The sequence below is a fragment of the Phascolarctos cinereus genome, unplaced genomic scaffold (genome assembly GCF_003287225.1).
Source record: "Phascolarctos cinereus isolate Bilbo 61053 unplaced genomic scaffold, phaCin_HiC Scaffold_9;HRSCAF=440, whole genome shotgun sequence".
Lineage (NCBI taxonomy): Eukaryota > Metazoa > Chordata > Mammalia > Diprotodontia > Phascolarctidae > Phascolarctos > Phascolarctos cinereus.
Window position 1 is genome coordinate 29,105,574 of NW_027556402.1, and position 17,427 is coordinate 29,123,000.

The window sequence follows — 17,427 nt, forward strand, 5'->3', positions numbered from 1 at the left end:
CCAGGAGACCACAAAACCATTAGTCATGTTCAATATACCAAAACAATATCTCCAAAGCACATAAAGTTTACATTTGATTTTGAAGGCAGTGCTCAAGGGAAAGAAGACAATGACTTTTCTCCTTCTAGTGGAGAAATGTTTGTTCCTGACACAAAAACCACAGACCCAGACAAAGCTAATGTCATTAACAGCAACTCTAAACTTCTCATAGGAAAGGAAAGTAGTAATGAAGTTCCAGAAAAAGAGGAATATGACTTGAAATCCAATGGTGGAAGTTCCACTGGAGACATTGTTAGAACTGATGTCAGTAAAACACCAAGAAAAGAGAAAAACATCATTGATAATCAAATTGTAAGAGGCAGTAATGTCATTACAGGGAGTACAAATTATAAGGAACTTCCTGGAAATGAAGGAGAGGGTTTTGATGCCAACACAGGAGATTCTTATCAAGAGATAGTAGGAATTCATCCCTCTCAAGGATCCTCGAAAAAGCAAAGCAGTATTGGCCAACATGCTAGGAAAGGGAGTAACGATATAATTAAAGGCAAAGAAATTTCTAAACATGGCAAAGATAATACTGAGGTAGGAGTAGAAAGTTCTAAGAGAGACCAAAATACCAAAAATGATAAAGAAAAAAATTTCAACAAAGGAAAAAGTCAAGGCCTACTGATTCCTTCTCATGGTCACACCTACTCTTTAAAAGGAGAAAATCAAATTAAAAATGAGGTAAATCTTCACGATGGCTACAATAAAGAGAGAAGTATCACAAAATTCCCTGGTAATAGCAGAAAAAACCATTATGCAGCACATAGAAAGTTCAGCTCTACCAAGAGCCACCATGGATCTGGAAGGAAAAGATTCTGGGGTCCTATAAATGCCCATTCCCATAAGAAGTTTAAATCCCCTAAAAGAAATGACAGCAGTGATTCATCTTCCAGTGACTCAAGTGACAGTGATAGTGACCAATCCACTGAATATTTTCAAGGTGGAAGTGGTAATTAGTCACCAATTAGGAGATTAGAGCCATCTGACAATGAAGACAATGATCAATTATTTGATTAGGACACTAGGTGTTCTCAGGGTAATTTCCAATAGTATAATGACAGGCAGTAAGAGAATTTTTTTCAAAGCTGATTAGTCTGATTTTTATTTCTTTAAAGGAAAAAGTCTAATATAAGATTAAATGATTTGAGTAGGTAATATTTCACTTTTTTATTGTTTGCCTACATCTTACAAAGCCAGAATTTAAAAAATCTTTATATTATAATTCACTAAAATTAAATACTTTATAAGGATACTGGCTGTCTGTAGTGGTTCTTTTTGTGTATATATATGTATATATATATATATATATATATATATGAATATATATTAACAAGATTCCTTCTATTTATTTTGTAGGCAGAAATCACGGCATTATTTAGGTTGAGAATCAAGAGCTCAAGAATGAATTATGATTCAACCTAGTTTTCTTTTCCTTCTGCCTCCAATAAAAGCAAACTTTCTTTCCTCTTTTTTTTTTTTTTTACTGTTCATCCCACTTCTGTGACCTCTTCTGTGACCATTTCCTGGCACAGTTTCTTACGTTTTCTTCTTCCCTCTGATCAAACTTCAAGACATAGAGAGACACACCCTAAATTAAAAACTAAAACATGTACACCCTATCTTCAAATGTCATCAAAGGAGAAAGAAGAAAAGAAGAGGAGGAATGGGCAGGAAACAAACTCTATATTTTAGTCTGATGTTTTCTATAAATGAGAATTGGCATAAAAGACATGAAGCAAGTCTATGCATGAAGGGAAAAAGAGTTGTTCCTGCCTTCTAATGAGGAGAGAAAGTACATGGACCATTTAGAAGAGTCAAAAGAAGTCTTCCACTGCAGTCAGCCAGCCAATTGTCTAGTATTTATTAAATGCCCACTGTGCTTAAGCACTAAGATACACACAAAAAAAGAGAAAAAACCAGCCCTGTTCTCAAGGAGCTCTCACCCTAATGGGGAAAATAATGTGTAAACAACTATGTAGAGACATGATATATATTGAATAAATTGGAGATAATCCCAGAGGGAAGGCATTTAATTTGAGGAGGACTGGGAAAGATTTCTGGTGGGAAGTTAGACTTTAGCTGAGACTTGAAGGAAGCCAGGAGGCATAGATGAGGAGGAAGGGCATTCTAGGCATGGAGGACAGTCAGTGAAAATTCTAAATTGAGTCAGTGATAGGGTGTCATGTAACAGAACAGCAAGGAGGTCAGTGTCACTGGAGGACATTATGCAGAAGGGTATAAGATGAAGGAAGACTGGAAAGGGAGGAAGGGACCAACTTCTGAAGAAACCAAAAGGTATCTAACTCTTGCTAAAGTATTATGGGGAAAAAAAGGTTTTTTTCAGTTCCACACTGATCAAGGCAGAGATTTGGAGGACAAGCTAGTCAGAGAAATGTTGGCATTGGCAGGTATCAAAAAGTCTAGAACTGCTTCTTCCCAACCTCAAGGAGGCAGCCTCAGGCTGTGGTTCTGGGTAGTCAACACATAAGTATTATTCAAACATTTTTCCTCACTTGCTGCCATAGTGATCTTTCTCAGTGAGTATCCAAAGAAGCAGCAGGGCCTGCATCCAACTTGACCCACAGGGATCTCATGTGTGGTCCCATCCCCTTATCCCATAAAGTAATTAGCAATTCAATTTGTGTACTGCATGTATGGTTAATGTGCATTTGTTTTATTTCAGTTTCAACTGTACCAAAAGTTGGTTACTTGGGATGCCAAGAAAATCACCTTTGTTATTTTAAAGTGCTGGTGTTGGTATTTAAACTGTATAGTTATCAGATTGCATGCTTTCTTGGGGAGGGGGACGGGAGGGATGGGGGAAATTTTAGAACTCAAAATTTTATAAAAGTGAATGTTGAAAACTAAAAATTAATTAATTAATTGAAATAAACTATATAGTTAAGGTTTGGGACTTGGCCTCACTAATCTTTTCAAAAGTCTGCAAAACTAGGAGGAATATTTATCACATTGGATGTGATAAATGTGTAAGGATGGGAAAAAAATTGATAGACTTGCACACTGGGCAATATTAAATAATATGAAATTTAATAGAGAAAAATTGCAAAAATCTTCACTTGTTTAAAAAGTCAACTTCACAGATAGCACTGGTTATATACTTCATTAAATCCACTTATAAAATATACACAAACTTTAATCAGACTAGTAGAAATGAACAAAGCAAATGAAACTATTATACTTAGAGTAGACATCCCCAAACCTGTTTTATCCTCATTAAGCTAGGCAACAGACTCCCACTGCCTGAAAATCCACTCACGTGGAGACCCGGCAAAGCATTCACTCTAGGGTCAATTTTTCATTTTCTATTCACAGCAAAATCTTCTAACGAATGAGTATCCAATCTATTGGGGTGGTTCAGTAACCTCCAGTACCTAACTAAATGATTCACATTCATAATTTTATCTCTGCCGTTTAACCCCAGCAGATACAACAGAGAACAATTTTCTTCCTTCGGCCATAAATACTCTAGTGCTTACAGTCTTGTTCAGAGGGCAGATTGGCTGGTTGGCTGTTGTCCTTCATTGTTGAAGAGGATCAAAATGGCATCACTATGCTAGGGTCAGTTAACAGTGTGTCTGACTGTGGCTGATCAGATCACTATGAGCTCAGAGTGTTCTATCACAAGTCAGGCACAAATAGCTTATGTGAGCATTTGTGGTGGATTCTCCCAATTTAAGCATCTCATGTTTCTTTTGAGTTACTTCAATTCTGGTTTGCTCACAGAGCAAACCTCCTCTGATGAGGGCACACCACACCTAGCAGTCCTATTCCAGTGTCTCCCATGTCACATAATCAATTCCAAAGTTCTTAAGAGAACCTTGAGAGTGTCCTTGTATCGCTTCTTCTGACCATCATGTGAGTGCTTTTTCTGCGTAAGTTCTTCATAAAATAGTCTTTTTGGCAAGCATGTGTTTTGCATTCAAACCACATGGCCACCCCATCAAAAAGAATTGTGTGCCCTCTGAAGTAGAGTTTGAATGCTTGGCAGTTTAGCTAGAGAAAGTACCTCGGTGTCTGGTACTTTATCCTGCCAGGTGATCTTCAGAATCTTCCTAAGACAATTCAAATGGAAGTGATTCAGTTTCCTGGCATTGCACTGGTATACTGTCCAGGTTTCATAGATGGAAGAGGAACAGTATTAGACACTGATAGCAGGAATTCCTCCAGTGCTATAGATAGATATATTATACATATATGTATGCATATGCAGATGTAGTATATGTGTGTTGCCCATTTATGTTATGTATATTTGTAAGTATATTCACATGGGTTTGCCAAAATAAAGTTCACAGGGAAACCTATTTAGGTATCCCTGAAATATTACCCATCTCCTTCCAAAGGAAGCTTTGGCTCCTTCCTGGAGGGGAACAGGAGATTGAGGTCACAAAGCCTGTTTGCTTTGCTTGCTTCAGAGAAGGGACACCAGACTAGAATTATATCTCTCTGCCCCCTTAAATATAGCTAGTGTAGGGGAAATGATTTATAGATTCAAGCTGCTTTTCCTGGCTGCTAAGCCTTAATGGGAAAGAATATTCCAAGCTGTATCTAAAGGCTTGACTGCATTTCCATCAAATTCTAGTTACACAAACATTATCACAACTAATAAATAGTGAGTAAACCCATTATCCAAGCTGATCATAAATAGAACTCAGAGAAGTTATGTAGGTTAGCATATACTAAACAATACAGCAAGGAATGAACTCTCCCACTGGGAGAAAACTATTTAAACTCAACCAAGAGAGAGCCCCACCACCTAAAGTGAAATTTCCAGACGTTTCTCGTGTGACAACCTGGAAATCAGACTCTAGGCTTTTGATATGTCTGCTTCTCTCCAAAGGCTTTCTGAAGAGTGCACGTGTCTTCTCTCAAATATGGAAGCCAGAATAAAAAACTCTTCTCTCCCAAGCTCTCACCAACTCCCCACCTCATGTAGGCACAGAATATCAAGTGATCATTTTCTTTGCTGACAAGGAGAATTTTATACAAATACAGCCATCTTGAGCCCCAAGTTATATAAACATATATATGTGTGTGTGTCTATACATATGTACACACACACACACACATATATGTGTATTTGTGCATAGATATTATACCATATGCCTTACCCCAAAAGAGTACACTGTAGTTAAAGAATAGAAAATATTCTCCTCTTTAATCTGATACATTTTCACATGAAAGATAATTAATTCTAAAAATTCAACAAGCACTTATTAAGCTCCAAGATACAAATATGTTAACTGGCCTTTTAGACGTGCCCACAGGACTTGTTTCAAAAGACTTGGGGATAAGTACCCGCAGTGGGTGACCAAAATGAGCTGACCTACAGATGACTAAATTTGGCACCTCTCCCCTGCCCTTTTGGGTAAAGGGCCTTGTGGGTAGAAGAAGCTGGGAGTCAAGTAGGAAAAAGGAGAAAGTATAGACAACAATGCAAGTGAGAGATGCAAATGTAGGGCCAGATGGTTGTGGTGCTTCCTGAATCAGGGCAGTGAATGACTAAGAAGAATAGCACTTATTAACCACTTTTATATATTAATATGTGCTAAGGACTCTGTTAAGCTCTGGGGATAAGAATAGAAAGTCAAAACAGTCTCTATTCTCAATGCGCTCATATTCTAATAGAGACTACACATATAGGAGGGTTCAACTGTGAATCAGATAAAAAGTCCCTATGGTGTTTAGAGGCAGTGGGAAATCAGATGGTAATGCATCTTCTGGATTCAAGTCTTGCCTCTCATGTAAATTGGCTGTGTGACCCTGGGCAAGTCACATGCACCTCTCTGAGATCCAGGAAACTCTGTAAGACTATAAACTGCGGTGGCACAGTGGATAGAGCACTGGCCTTGAAGTCAGAAGGACCTGAGTTCAAAACTGGCCTCAGACCAAACACTTGACACTTACTGGCTGTGTAACCCTGGGCAAGTCACTTAACGCCAGTTGCCTAAAAAAAGAGAGACTATAAGCTGCAAAAGAGATGCCTATAATAGGTACAGTTTAAAAGAAAAAATCATGAATGGCAGAATGACATGAGCACGTTGGCCTTGGATATATCTGGGCTTACTTCTTGTCTCAGAATCTTGCTAGCTGTGTAGTCATGGGCAAGCAAATAATTTAATTTCTTAGGAGCTTACTTTCCTAATTTGTAAAATGGGAACAATATTTATCTTGGAGAGTTGTCAAAGGAAAAGTGCTTTTGGAAACCTTAAAGTATTATAGAAATTTGTTCATTTATAATCACATTTTGATAATAAAGAGTTTGAGCCTAGAAAAAATAAAGATAAGCTTTATATCAGATTTCCTCATCCAGAAGATAAAGGGATTGAACTTTATGACCTCTAAAGTCCCTTCAACCTCAGATAAACTAAATGAAAGCTTGTGGAACCTTAAAAACCTCTTTTCCTGATGAAACGTATTGTTGAAGTCTATATTACCAATATGGAGCAAAGTCTCCATCTTTTGGCAACTTGTGTGAATAGCATATACCTAAAAATAAAAGTCAGTAAAATGTATATACATATCACAGATTATGCCTATGCTCAGGAAATTACATAATAGCAGCCTATTTTGACACTATAGTAACATTGTAGAGTGAATTTAAACCAAAGTCTTATTTCTTTCATTATTACTTTTGTCATTTCTAATTGCATGTGTTTAATCTCTAATGAAAGACTTTGCTCCTATTTAAAGAATTTCCACCTGAGGGCAGTAGTAGCACATCTGGATATAACATCCCCTTAAAATCAACTCTATAGGCCTACTTTGGGAATCAAAAAATCTACTAATTCGGGTTTTGCCACTTACTAGCTATGTGACTTTGGATAATTCATCTTACCTCTCACAGTTCAGGTTCCTTATCCCTATAAGGGGAATAATAACACTTTCCTTTTTAAGGGAGCTTTTTGATTTTACTCTTAGATCTTAACACTTTCATAGGATCCATCCAGACTTTAATTAATATTGGAAAAATCCAGTAACATGTACGTGTTGTTGGTGTTTATTTTTGCTAGTTTGTTTGTTTGTTCCAAAAGGGTTTCTGTAGTATTTTTGATCAGTTTATTATAGCTTTTGAGAATTTTTATCAATCCTATTTCTCCTTTTTGGCTAGGGAGTGTTTTAGGGGTAATGTCCCCAGTGTTCTGTTAATACTATAGGGATTTTTGTCAGGATACTTTGCAAATCTTGTATTGTCCATTTTGCATTTCTAAAGACATTCGTTGACACTGCTATTCCATACATATTTGCTATTCTATATGTGTTCTTAGCACTGAGCTCTGATTCAAGGATAGAGGAAAGTTTCTTTTATTTATTTATTTGTTTGTTTGTTTGTTTGTTTATGTTTGCCTAGGCAATGAGGTTAAGTGACTTGCCCAGGGCCACACAGCTAGTAAGTGTAATGTGTCTGAGGGCAGATTTGAGTTCAGGTCCTCCTGACTCCAAGGTCAGAGCTTTATCCACTGCACTACCTAGCTGTCCCTGGAGGAAAGTTTCTTGACATACATAGTGGCAGCTTTCTCTTTGGCAGCTTTATGCTCTATATATCTTGCCTCTGGAAAATCAAGGAGTTTCTAAGTCAATCACCTTCATCTATTATTTCTATTTGACCTGTGAAGTCAAATTCAAAGCCTTGATTTTTTTTTCTTTCTTTTGTGTACACTAAGAATTTTATTCTAACCAAGTTCAAATAATATTTTGATATCACTGGAGAAAAATTTCATGAGATGAAGTTATTGTAATATGTTTGCATGTGTCATAATAATGTTATTATTATAATTATTATATTAGTAATTACAACATTATACTATGCATGTCTGGCTTATTGTCATCTACACACATCAAGTGATTAACAAAATATTTTGGTTTGACTGCCTCTAACTTGTAAGCCATGCTTTGTTCTAATTAGAAGGGCTAAGAATTAATTTAAGACTAAATAGAACCATAATGATTTTATACTCTCTCTCTGAAAAAATGCCACTTTTTAAAATTCTTCTTCACGTTATTCAGTTTGTGGAATGTTTTAGATGGTGTGGGTCACTGAATTTGGAGTCAAGAAGCTATGGATTCAAATCCTACCTCAAATGTTTACTAGCTGTGTTGTCTTTTTGTGGTTCCAGAGCATGAAAGAGTATCACTTGCTTAGCTATTCTCCACGTTAAATTGATCATCACCATGGTTTCAATTCTATCACTATAATCCTACAGGATCTCAACTGTGGCTTGTTTTTCGTTTTTAAGGACCCTCCCATTGACTGTGATATTTACCCTGTTGGTGGTATCATCAGAGTCCAAATCTCCAGAATTCTTAGGGTTCTTGCTAGGACTCCAAAACTACTCTACCTTAGGGCATACCAAGTCTCTGCTGCCTATGTGTGAACATGGGCAACTTATTTATTTTCTCTGAGTCTCGTTTTCTTCATCTGTAAAATGAAAGGACTGGAATCGATGGTTTCTGAGTTTCATGCCATCTTTAAAGCTATGACCCTATGACCCTATCATCAAAATGCTATCATTCTCTGTTGTGCACAACTAGTTCACTCGGCTACAGAGCCTGCCTAGGACCTAGAATTTCCCAATCACCTGAAGAATCAAGACCAGCTTGATCTTTCACTCCGAGCACGCATTGATGAGGCGGGAGACAAGATGGCGGCAACTCCGTTTATTTTTAGCAACACACTTACTTATATAGTAAAATAACAGGAACTCTTTCTCAAGTTACAATGACGTATAACCCGTGCTGTGCTCAAGGACAGCGCGTGCACAGTCCGTGCACTTGCCTACCACCAATCACAAATGTACTGTTAATGGCTAATGAGTAACTAGGAAGTTAGAGATGCATAGAATGGAGCACCAACCCAGGCAATCTTGCTCATAGATCAATCACCCGAGAGGGGCCTCCGCCCATCAGTGAGACCTCATGAACAGCCTGTGGTCCTCTACATCCTTACAGATCCCCAACAACTCCCCCTTTTTGTTTTTGTTGGAGACGGAGCATATGAAGCTCAGTCCCAAAGTCCTTTATCTGATTAGCTATGCACCTGAGCAAACACGGTCCAAAACACAGCATGGCCAGCAAAATCAAACATAATGGCAATAAGAAAGATAATAAAGACATAAGCCGATGTCCAAGGTTATCAAAAGGGTTGCGGAGTTCATCTAGTCAATCAGGTATATGTTGGGCAGTCTTATCTGGCATCAAATCTTCATCAGCCGCCCTCGCAATATCATCAGCAATTTTATATAAATCATCAATATCCAATGCAACAGTAGAATTCCCAAATAGCCCATTCAGATGTCTATGTATTCTCTGCCACTCCCATTGGGAGTCATTGTATTTAACATTGGTAAGGCAAATGAATTCATACCTATAATCACATTTCAAATGTGTTCTATATTCTAAAATATCCAATTCATCACCTATTTTAATAATGGTTTCCTTCATTCCCTCAAGTTTATGGTAAAACCTCGTCTATCCTTTTTTGTGCTTGAAAACCCTTGGATACATTGCGAGCTAATTGATTCATAAAATCAGCCTGAACCATTTCATTTCTTGTGATAGATATAGATTGAGATAAAGATACAGAAGCAGTTATAATAGCTATAAGCGATACAATTCCTAATACTACACATGAAATACATCTCTTCTTCCTAACAATTGCTAATTGATTTCTTTGGTCTATTATTCCAAAAATATGATCAGAACGTGACTCATACCAATCTTTGCTTTTCACAGGCACCAAAGCAAACTTTTGTTGTGTAATGATGAAAATAATTTGTTCTCTAATCTTGGGTCCTATACATTCAGATACACTGCAATTATTGCAAGTAACATTATATTCTCCCGAATTCATCATTCTTTCGAGATGTAAACTGAAATCCCTTCCCCAATCCTGCAGATGCATTCCCTTGTAAAATAACTCAGGTATTGTCTCTCCCCATGTAGCCAGTCTTGGCCATGGCGGTTTTGTCACAAAAGTCCATGTTGTTATATTTCCTGTCTCTGCTGCTGTGTTCTGTACCACTGCCGACAATAGTGACAAGAGGCATGGCTTGGTTACAAGTTCGTGTAGTGCTTTCTTCTTATTCTTTCGACTCCTTCGATTCCTGGCTGGTCTGTGTTTTCTTTTCTGCTTGCCTTGTCCCTTCTGAATGGATAAGGCAGACATCCTTTGTTCTGACCCAAAGTTCTCCATCACCTGTGAAAATAAGAACAAACCCTTGCCCCCAGGTTAGCACTTGCCCTGGGCCCTGCCAGACACCATCAACGTCTCTCCACATGACTTTCATATTGTGTTTAGGAAAAAGGAATCTGTTTGATTTAGTGGTGTCACTAGTACTGTTGTCATTTCCTGCCAGATATTTCATTGCAGGAGAGAGGTTACAACTGTCGAATTTTAAATAATTTATAGTATAGAGTGCAGTGTTTAATTGATGCCATGGGGATCCCTTAGCTCCCCCTTTTTGTTTTTGGAGCACCATCTGTAATGTACGATTGGCGAGTTCAACTATGGCCTGACCACGAGGATTATAAGGAAGGCCAGTAGTATGACTAATAGAGAATTCAGTACAAAATTTTTTAAAACCCTGCGAAATATATGCAGGACCATTATCAGTCTTTAAGCATTGAGGTGGGCCAGCGAAAGAAAAACAATGAAGCAAATGATTAATAACATAGCGGACAGCCTCACCCGCTTGAGCAGTAGCAAAAATAAAGCCTGAATAAGTATCAATAGAAACATGAACATACTTTTGTCTTCCAAAGGGAGAATAATGAGTAACATCCATTTGCCATAAGGCGTTAGGTGTAAGTCCCTTGGGGTTGTGTACATCAACATGAAAAGGGGGCTGAAAAGGCACACAAGTAGCACAGCGCTTAACAATTTCACGTGCTTGTGATTTTGTTATGCCATATAAAGTTCTTAAAGACCTAGCAGATAAATGTAATTGATTATGACTATTCCTTGCTATTTCCACATTCATTGTTAAAGATTTATCAACAAAATCATTACCTTCAAAAATTGGTCCTGGAGCAAAAGTATGGGACCGAACATGCAAAAAATTTTTCTGTCCTATTCTGTATATAATGTTGTATATCATGAAGCAACTGACAGATCTTATTACCAGTATTTTTTATTATTGCAGTCTCTAGGTGTTTTAGGATTCCTTTTACATATTTACTATCTGTGATGATATTCATTGGCTCCTTATATTTGTGAAAGGCACAATAGACAGCATATAATTCATTCTGTTGTGTGGAGGTAAAAGGTGTATTAATCACCTGTAATTCCTTTCTTTTAGGGCACCAGATAGAAGCCTTATTCATCTTTGTGGCATCAGTAAAGACATTAATTCCGTATACGGGTTCACCTGATGTATGTGTGGGTTGTATCCAAGGCCAATTCTCAAAGATTACATGATATTTAAGGGGTTTTCCATACACAAGCTTCAAATTGATATTCACTTGCCAGTTGGGCATTGTTTGTATTGCCATTTCAATTATTTGTTGAGAAAATGGAAGGTATATGACTTCGGATGCGTGCCACATAATTTAAACATCTGTTATCAATTTTATGTATTAAGTCCCCTATCAGGACCATATAATTACTTAAAGTGTTTTTTGACTGAGATGGTAAATATACCCATTCTAAAAGCCTTTGTTTCTGATGTATTACTGCTGTTGGAGAATTTGGGGTGTTAAATATAGAAGCTTCCACGCTTTCATGCCTATCAATCCTGTTTGTGTGTGCTCCAACTACTTGTTCCTGAATATACAACAATGTTTGCTTTGCCTCAGGGGTCAGTATCCGGGGTGAATCTAATTGAGGATCACCTTTAAGGCAATCATACAAGGGTATCAATTTATAATTTGGAATGCCAACCTGTGACCGAAGCCACTGTATATCTCCTATAATTTTCTGAAAATCATTAAGTGTTTTCAATTTTTGTAGGTCTATTGTTGGTGGATGTAAAACTATTTTCTCTTGAAGTATTTGATGGCCTAAATATTGAAATGGTGGATGTTTTGAATCTTTTCTGGGGCTATTTGAAGCCCATGACTTTGCAACAATTCTTGTGTTTTTTGTAAAATTTCTTCTAACACTTCAGGATTAGGATGAGCACATAAAATGTCATCCATGTAATGTATCATTTTTAGCTTTTTGTAATGGAATAGTAAAAAAGCAATCTTTTAAATCAATAACTATCAAAGGCTGGGAAGTCATAAAGCATCATTAATTTTCCTGACTACTTTGCAATAATAAAAACAGATGAATTTTAAGGAACCCAAACAAGTTCATTAGATTTCGTTTTGTATTTTGTCAGTTTTATGGATAGAAAAAGCACAAACAGTGGGCGGGAGAAAATAACAGCTCTCAGTAAATGTAAAATATCGCACCCACAAATTAAGGGGGAATGAATTGAGTTTTAGCTATCTGTTATCCTAGTAGTTTAAATTCATCTTAAAATAATTGATTAGTGGTGATTTATTAGACAAGCTAAAAGTAATTAATATCTGTAAAAATTGTATGAAACTTATTAAAAATTATCAAGGAATCTTGATTAATTTGTAACATTTTGGTGGTATGCTTGTAGACTGTAGAACAATATACCTAAAGTAAGCAAAGGGTGATACCTTTTGTACCTTGTCAGGGGTAATTATAACTCTATGAGACTGAGAGGCTTGTTAAAACTTGGGCATTAATAAGGAGAGTTTGGTAGTAGTAGGACAACTGCAAAGTTTATCATCCATATAATAAATTATTTTTGTCTGGGAATATTTCTGACTAACAAGTTTAATAGTGTTATGAACAAAATTTCGGCACATGGTAAGAAACATTCCTCCTTAAAGGATCACAATAGGAAAATGGGAAATACTGATTTAATGAGAACATATCCCAAATTCAAACTCAAAACAAAATTAATTATAGTTCTAAGAGTCTTTTACCTCAAGCAGTAAGTTTCACTGATTATGGCTTAAAGCCAGATACAGTTAATTATTTTCATAGAAATGCAATAAGCAATAAAGATTTACTAGGTCTCACATATATAAGAAATTTTACTTAACATCCTTTCTTTCCCACATTTAAACTTGTCTTGGTGAGAAAGCCAATTATTAGAAATTATTTATATAAAGTTGCAATTTCTCAGTAAGCTAAATGAATTGTTTAGGAACTCAATAACATAAACAAATTCTTTTCTCAGAGCAGACGACCTTGGCACACAGCTGGTAGGAGCTTTTGGCAAGCTTACAAAGTTAAGGGAATTGCCTTGTGCCCCTCCTTTTCTCTCAGAAGTAATTAAAAATTCTAGGTCTTAACTTTAAAACAGTAACTTCAAATAACTTAGTTAACAATTTGGTAATTTTCATGAGTGATAGTTAAATTGTTTTAGCTCTAAGCTGTTCTTTAATCATAGGTAAAGACAGAAATACCTGATTTTCTAAATGACAGTTATAAAAAATCATAGAACAAGATTAACCGGACTTGATAAAATAATTTAGCTGAATTTACACAGTTATCTCACTACCTTTCAGTTTCTTTTAGTTCACATTTTAATAACATCTAAATTATTAAAAATTGCTTGACATAACACATAAAAGTGTACCAATTTGTAATGAGACTAGATTTTTTAAAACTTGAAACATGCATATTGCTAATGTGAATGAACTAAATTATCTTTAGATTGTGTTCCAATACTTAAAAACTTTTCTTTTTGATCTGAAGAGGAAACTCGTCCTCCTTATCTTTCCCTCTTTCTCCCCCCCCCCACCTGGCCAGGGTTGGAATTCGAGAGAAAGGAAGAGAATATTTTTCAACATAATCTTTCAATCTTACACCCAAAGCTTTGGCCAGAGCCTTAGAATACAAAAAAGAAAGAGAATTTTTTCTCCAAAAGTTTCCAAATCTTTTACTCTCAAATCATCTATTCCTGCTATTCATGCAAACAGATTATATTATTCTTTCTATCCATACTTTTCTTTATTCCTGCATGTTTAAGCTTTCTTACTTTTTGTCAAATTATATAACCTAAATAATGAAGTACTTTTTCTCCCATTCTTCTCCCCCATACACCCGCTCCCGGGAATGCGGCTGGTATTAGGGAGGGGGAAGGGGAGAAAGTCACTATCAGCATTTCAGAATCCAGTCGCAGCCCTTGGCTGCCTGGCAGTGAAAGATCAAATAAATTATAGACATTAATCACAGACCATCATTCACACAGACACAGACAAACATAGAACAAAATGACAGGGAGAATCCAAAAGCGAAAAACTTGTCAGAAATTCCCTACACAAATGAAATAATACTATTTTTATTTTATTTTGTCTTTTCTTGCCATGGTATTCTAAAACCAGGCAAAATCCTTCTTAAGGTTTTGGTTTTTATAAAAGGCAAAACAATCTGTAGTTGTATAGGGACCTCTCGTAATGCCGCTTGAGTCTATCTAGCAGCTCAGGGTATGGAGAGTGTGGACAGGGTTTTGAAGCTTCCGCTAAGTCAGGATATAACCTATAAATCTTAGGTCTGTTCTCTCTCTCAGGAGAGCCTGCTCTACTATTGTTAGGTGAGCACAATGAAGAAGTTTGAGTACAGGCAGGGAATTTTCTCTTCTCACCTTGTATGTCAGCTTGCGAGCCCATTTTTATAAGATTATATATAGTGAAATTGCCCAGGGGAACTGATTTCGGGCCTTTGGTATTATAAAATTCTGTCAATTGTTCCCCCACTATCTTCCATGGTTCTAAATCTAAACTCCCTTGCCTTGGAAGCCATGGAGATGTTATGTCAATAATGTCTAGAAACTCTCTTATTTTCTTGGGAGTTACCGAGCACCCCTGTTCCGTGATCACTTGATATATTACTCTAACATTTTGTTCCTTATCTGAGAGTTTACCTAAACTTTTCCCCATGGTAAGAAATTCTCTTACCACTCCGTATCTTGCAACGGGATGCGATTTGGAGACCTCTCACAAGGAGGCTGCCTGGCTCCAACAGACCTCGGTGTCTTGATGTGGGTGTCACGTCTTCTTTGTCCAGATGTGTCCCGACTGTTTCATGCAGCTGTCCTTATCTTCAGTGCAGCTTCACGGCAGCAGTGCAGCCACACATTGGGCGCCAGTTTGTTGTGCACAACTAGTTCACTCAGCTACAGAGCCTACCTAGGACCTAGGATTTCCCAGTCACCTGAAGAATCAAGACCAGCTTGATCTTTCACTCCGAGCATGCATTGATGAGGCAGGAGACAAGATGGCGGCAACTCCGTTTATTTTTAGCAACACACTTACTTATATAGTAAAATAACAGGAACTCTTTCTCAAGTTACAGTGACGTATAACCCATGCTGTGCTCAAGAACAGTGCATGCACAGTCCGTGCACTTGCCTACCACCAATCACAAATGTACTGTTAATGGCTAATGAGTAACTAGGAAAGTTAGAGATGCATAGAATGGAGCACCAACCCAGGCAATCTTGCTCATAGATCAATCACCCGAGAGGGGCCTCCGCCCATCAGTGAGACCTCATGAACAGCCTGTGGTCCTCTACCTCCTTACAGATCCCCAACAATTCTCACTATCATTTGATCTATTTTATATATTTGCATTACGTGAACAAGTGAGGATTGAGGAACTGAGTCAAAGGCTTTTAGTATAATCAACCAAGGTAATACTAATATTAAAAAAAAAACCCAACCACTTTCAGATGGCTTGTTGAATGATAAGGTTATCTTTTTCTACCTCTGGGACTTTGGGGTATTTAGGGTCTTTCTGTATCCACTATTTCTTCTCTCCAATCTATCTTTTGTAATGCAAATTGATAATTACTAAAGCCTGGAGCTGAGATATTCCCTTGCTACTGGATGACCATTAAAAGACAGCACAGTAGTAGAGGCCCATGGGCTAAAGGTTTTGAGTAGGAATGTGGACACACAGAGTACCTTGAACCTTAGGTGGGAGTAGTTACCCTTATGAACAGGGAGCAGCCACAAGCAAAGCTTCAAAGAAAAATGTTAATTGGCCTCAGGGCCAACAAAAATTCCTGGAAGAGTTAAAGAAATAAGAGTGGTAGAGGAAAAATTGGGAAAAGAAATTAAAATGATGAAAGATAATTATGAAAAGAGCTTGGTAAAAGAGGCACAAAAATACTGACGAATAATGTTGGAATAAATATATTTTCCCATATGGTACAGATTATTTCCTGGGCATTGCCCAGGAAATTTGAAATCCTTTATACTTCACATCTATAGGGTTGGCATACCTCCTGCAGTTATAGTTCCTTGTGGTCCAAGAACTGACAAAGTGGTCACACATATGCCTATTGAAGTATAAATTCTGGTATATTTGTCTAAAAAACCAATTTCATTATTTTAGAGAGGTCAAGTAAGAATTTGTTCTCAAGTTTGTTTTACATATCAATGAAGCAGTAAATATTGGCCAAGTGTTTACTCTTGTTATAGGTACTATGCTAAGCAATAAGGATTAAGTGGAAGGTGCTAGGTAGATCTAGAGTGCTGGGCCTGGAGTCAGGAAGACTAATCTTCCTCAGTTCAAATCCAGCTTCAGACACTTACTATCTGTGTGACCCTAGGCAAGTCACATAACCCTCTTTACCTCAGTTTCCTCATCTGTAAAATGAGCTGGAGAAGAAAATGTGAACCACTCCAGTATCTTTGCCAAGAAAACCCTAAATGAGGTCACAAAGAGTTGGACATGACTGAAATGACTGAACCACAACAGACCTCAGGAAGTGTACATTGTACTGGGAAAGACAACATGCAAATAATCAGGCACCTTCATTTCAAGCAGATGGAATGTAGCCTTAGAGAGGAAGCCTGGGATGGGAAAGGAGAGGGAGAAGGTGGGTGTGCACTCATCACTTTGGCAGCTGTGTGGAGAGACTGGATGAGGGTGAAAGGGATTACAGCGCTATTGCAATAGTACAGGTGAGAAACAACAGAGGGTCCAAGCTAGGTGACTGGTAAAAAGGAGATATGTACAAGAGATGTTATGAAGGTGGGAGCAACACGATTTGTCAACGATTGGATATGCAGAACGAAGAGTCAAGGATAACAATAAGGTTTGCAAACATTGATGCCTGGGAGGATGGTGATACCCTCCATGGTAAATGGAAAGTTAGAAAGCAATGGACACCTTAAAGAAAGCAGTTTCAGTTGACTGCTGGAAACAAGATGGCAAAGGATGGAGAAGCCAATAAGAAGAAGGAAAGTGGAAGTACTCTTTTTTCAAATTTTTCTGAGAAGGGGAGGAGAGATAGATATAGAATGACAACTAGCAGGAATAGAAGAATCAAATGGTTTTTTAATGATGGGGAAGATAAATGTGTTTGTAGACATCAGTAAAGTAACTAGTAG

The 17,427-nt window shown here is 37.3% G+C and overlaps 1 protein-coding gene and 1 pseudogene across 1 annotated transcript in view; both read left to right on the forward strand.

The window, feature by feature from the left end:
• The window catches only part of MEPE (matrix extracellular phosphoglycoprotein), an 8,811-nt gene extending 7,624 nt beyond the window's left edge, over positions 1-1,187 (forward strand). Inside the window, exon 2 of the mRNA XM_078148839.1 lies at positions 1-1,187. This exon is cut by the window's left edge and continues 462 nt beyond it. Within this exon, the coding sequence (XP_078004965.1) occupies positions 1-1,002 (1,002 nt within the window). The 3' untranslated portion in view covers positions 1,003-1,187.
• A 13,819-nt stretch (positions 1,188-15,006) lies between these two features.
• Positions 15,007-17,427, forward strand: part of LOC144455428 (E3 SUMO-protein ligase KIAA1586-like) — a 45,742-nt pseudogene continuing 43,321 nt past the window's right edge.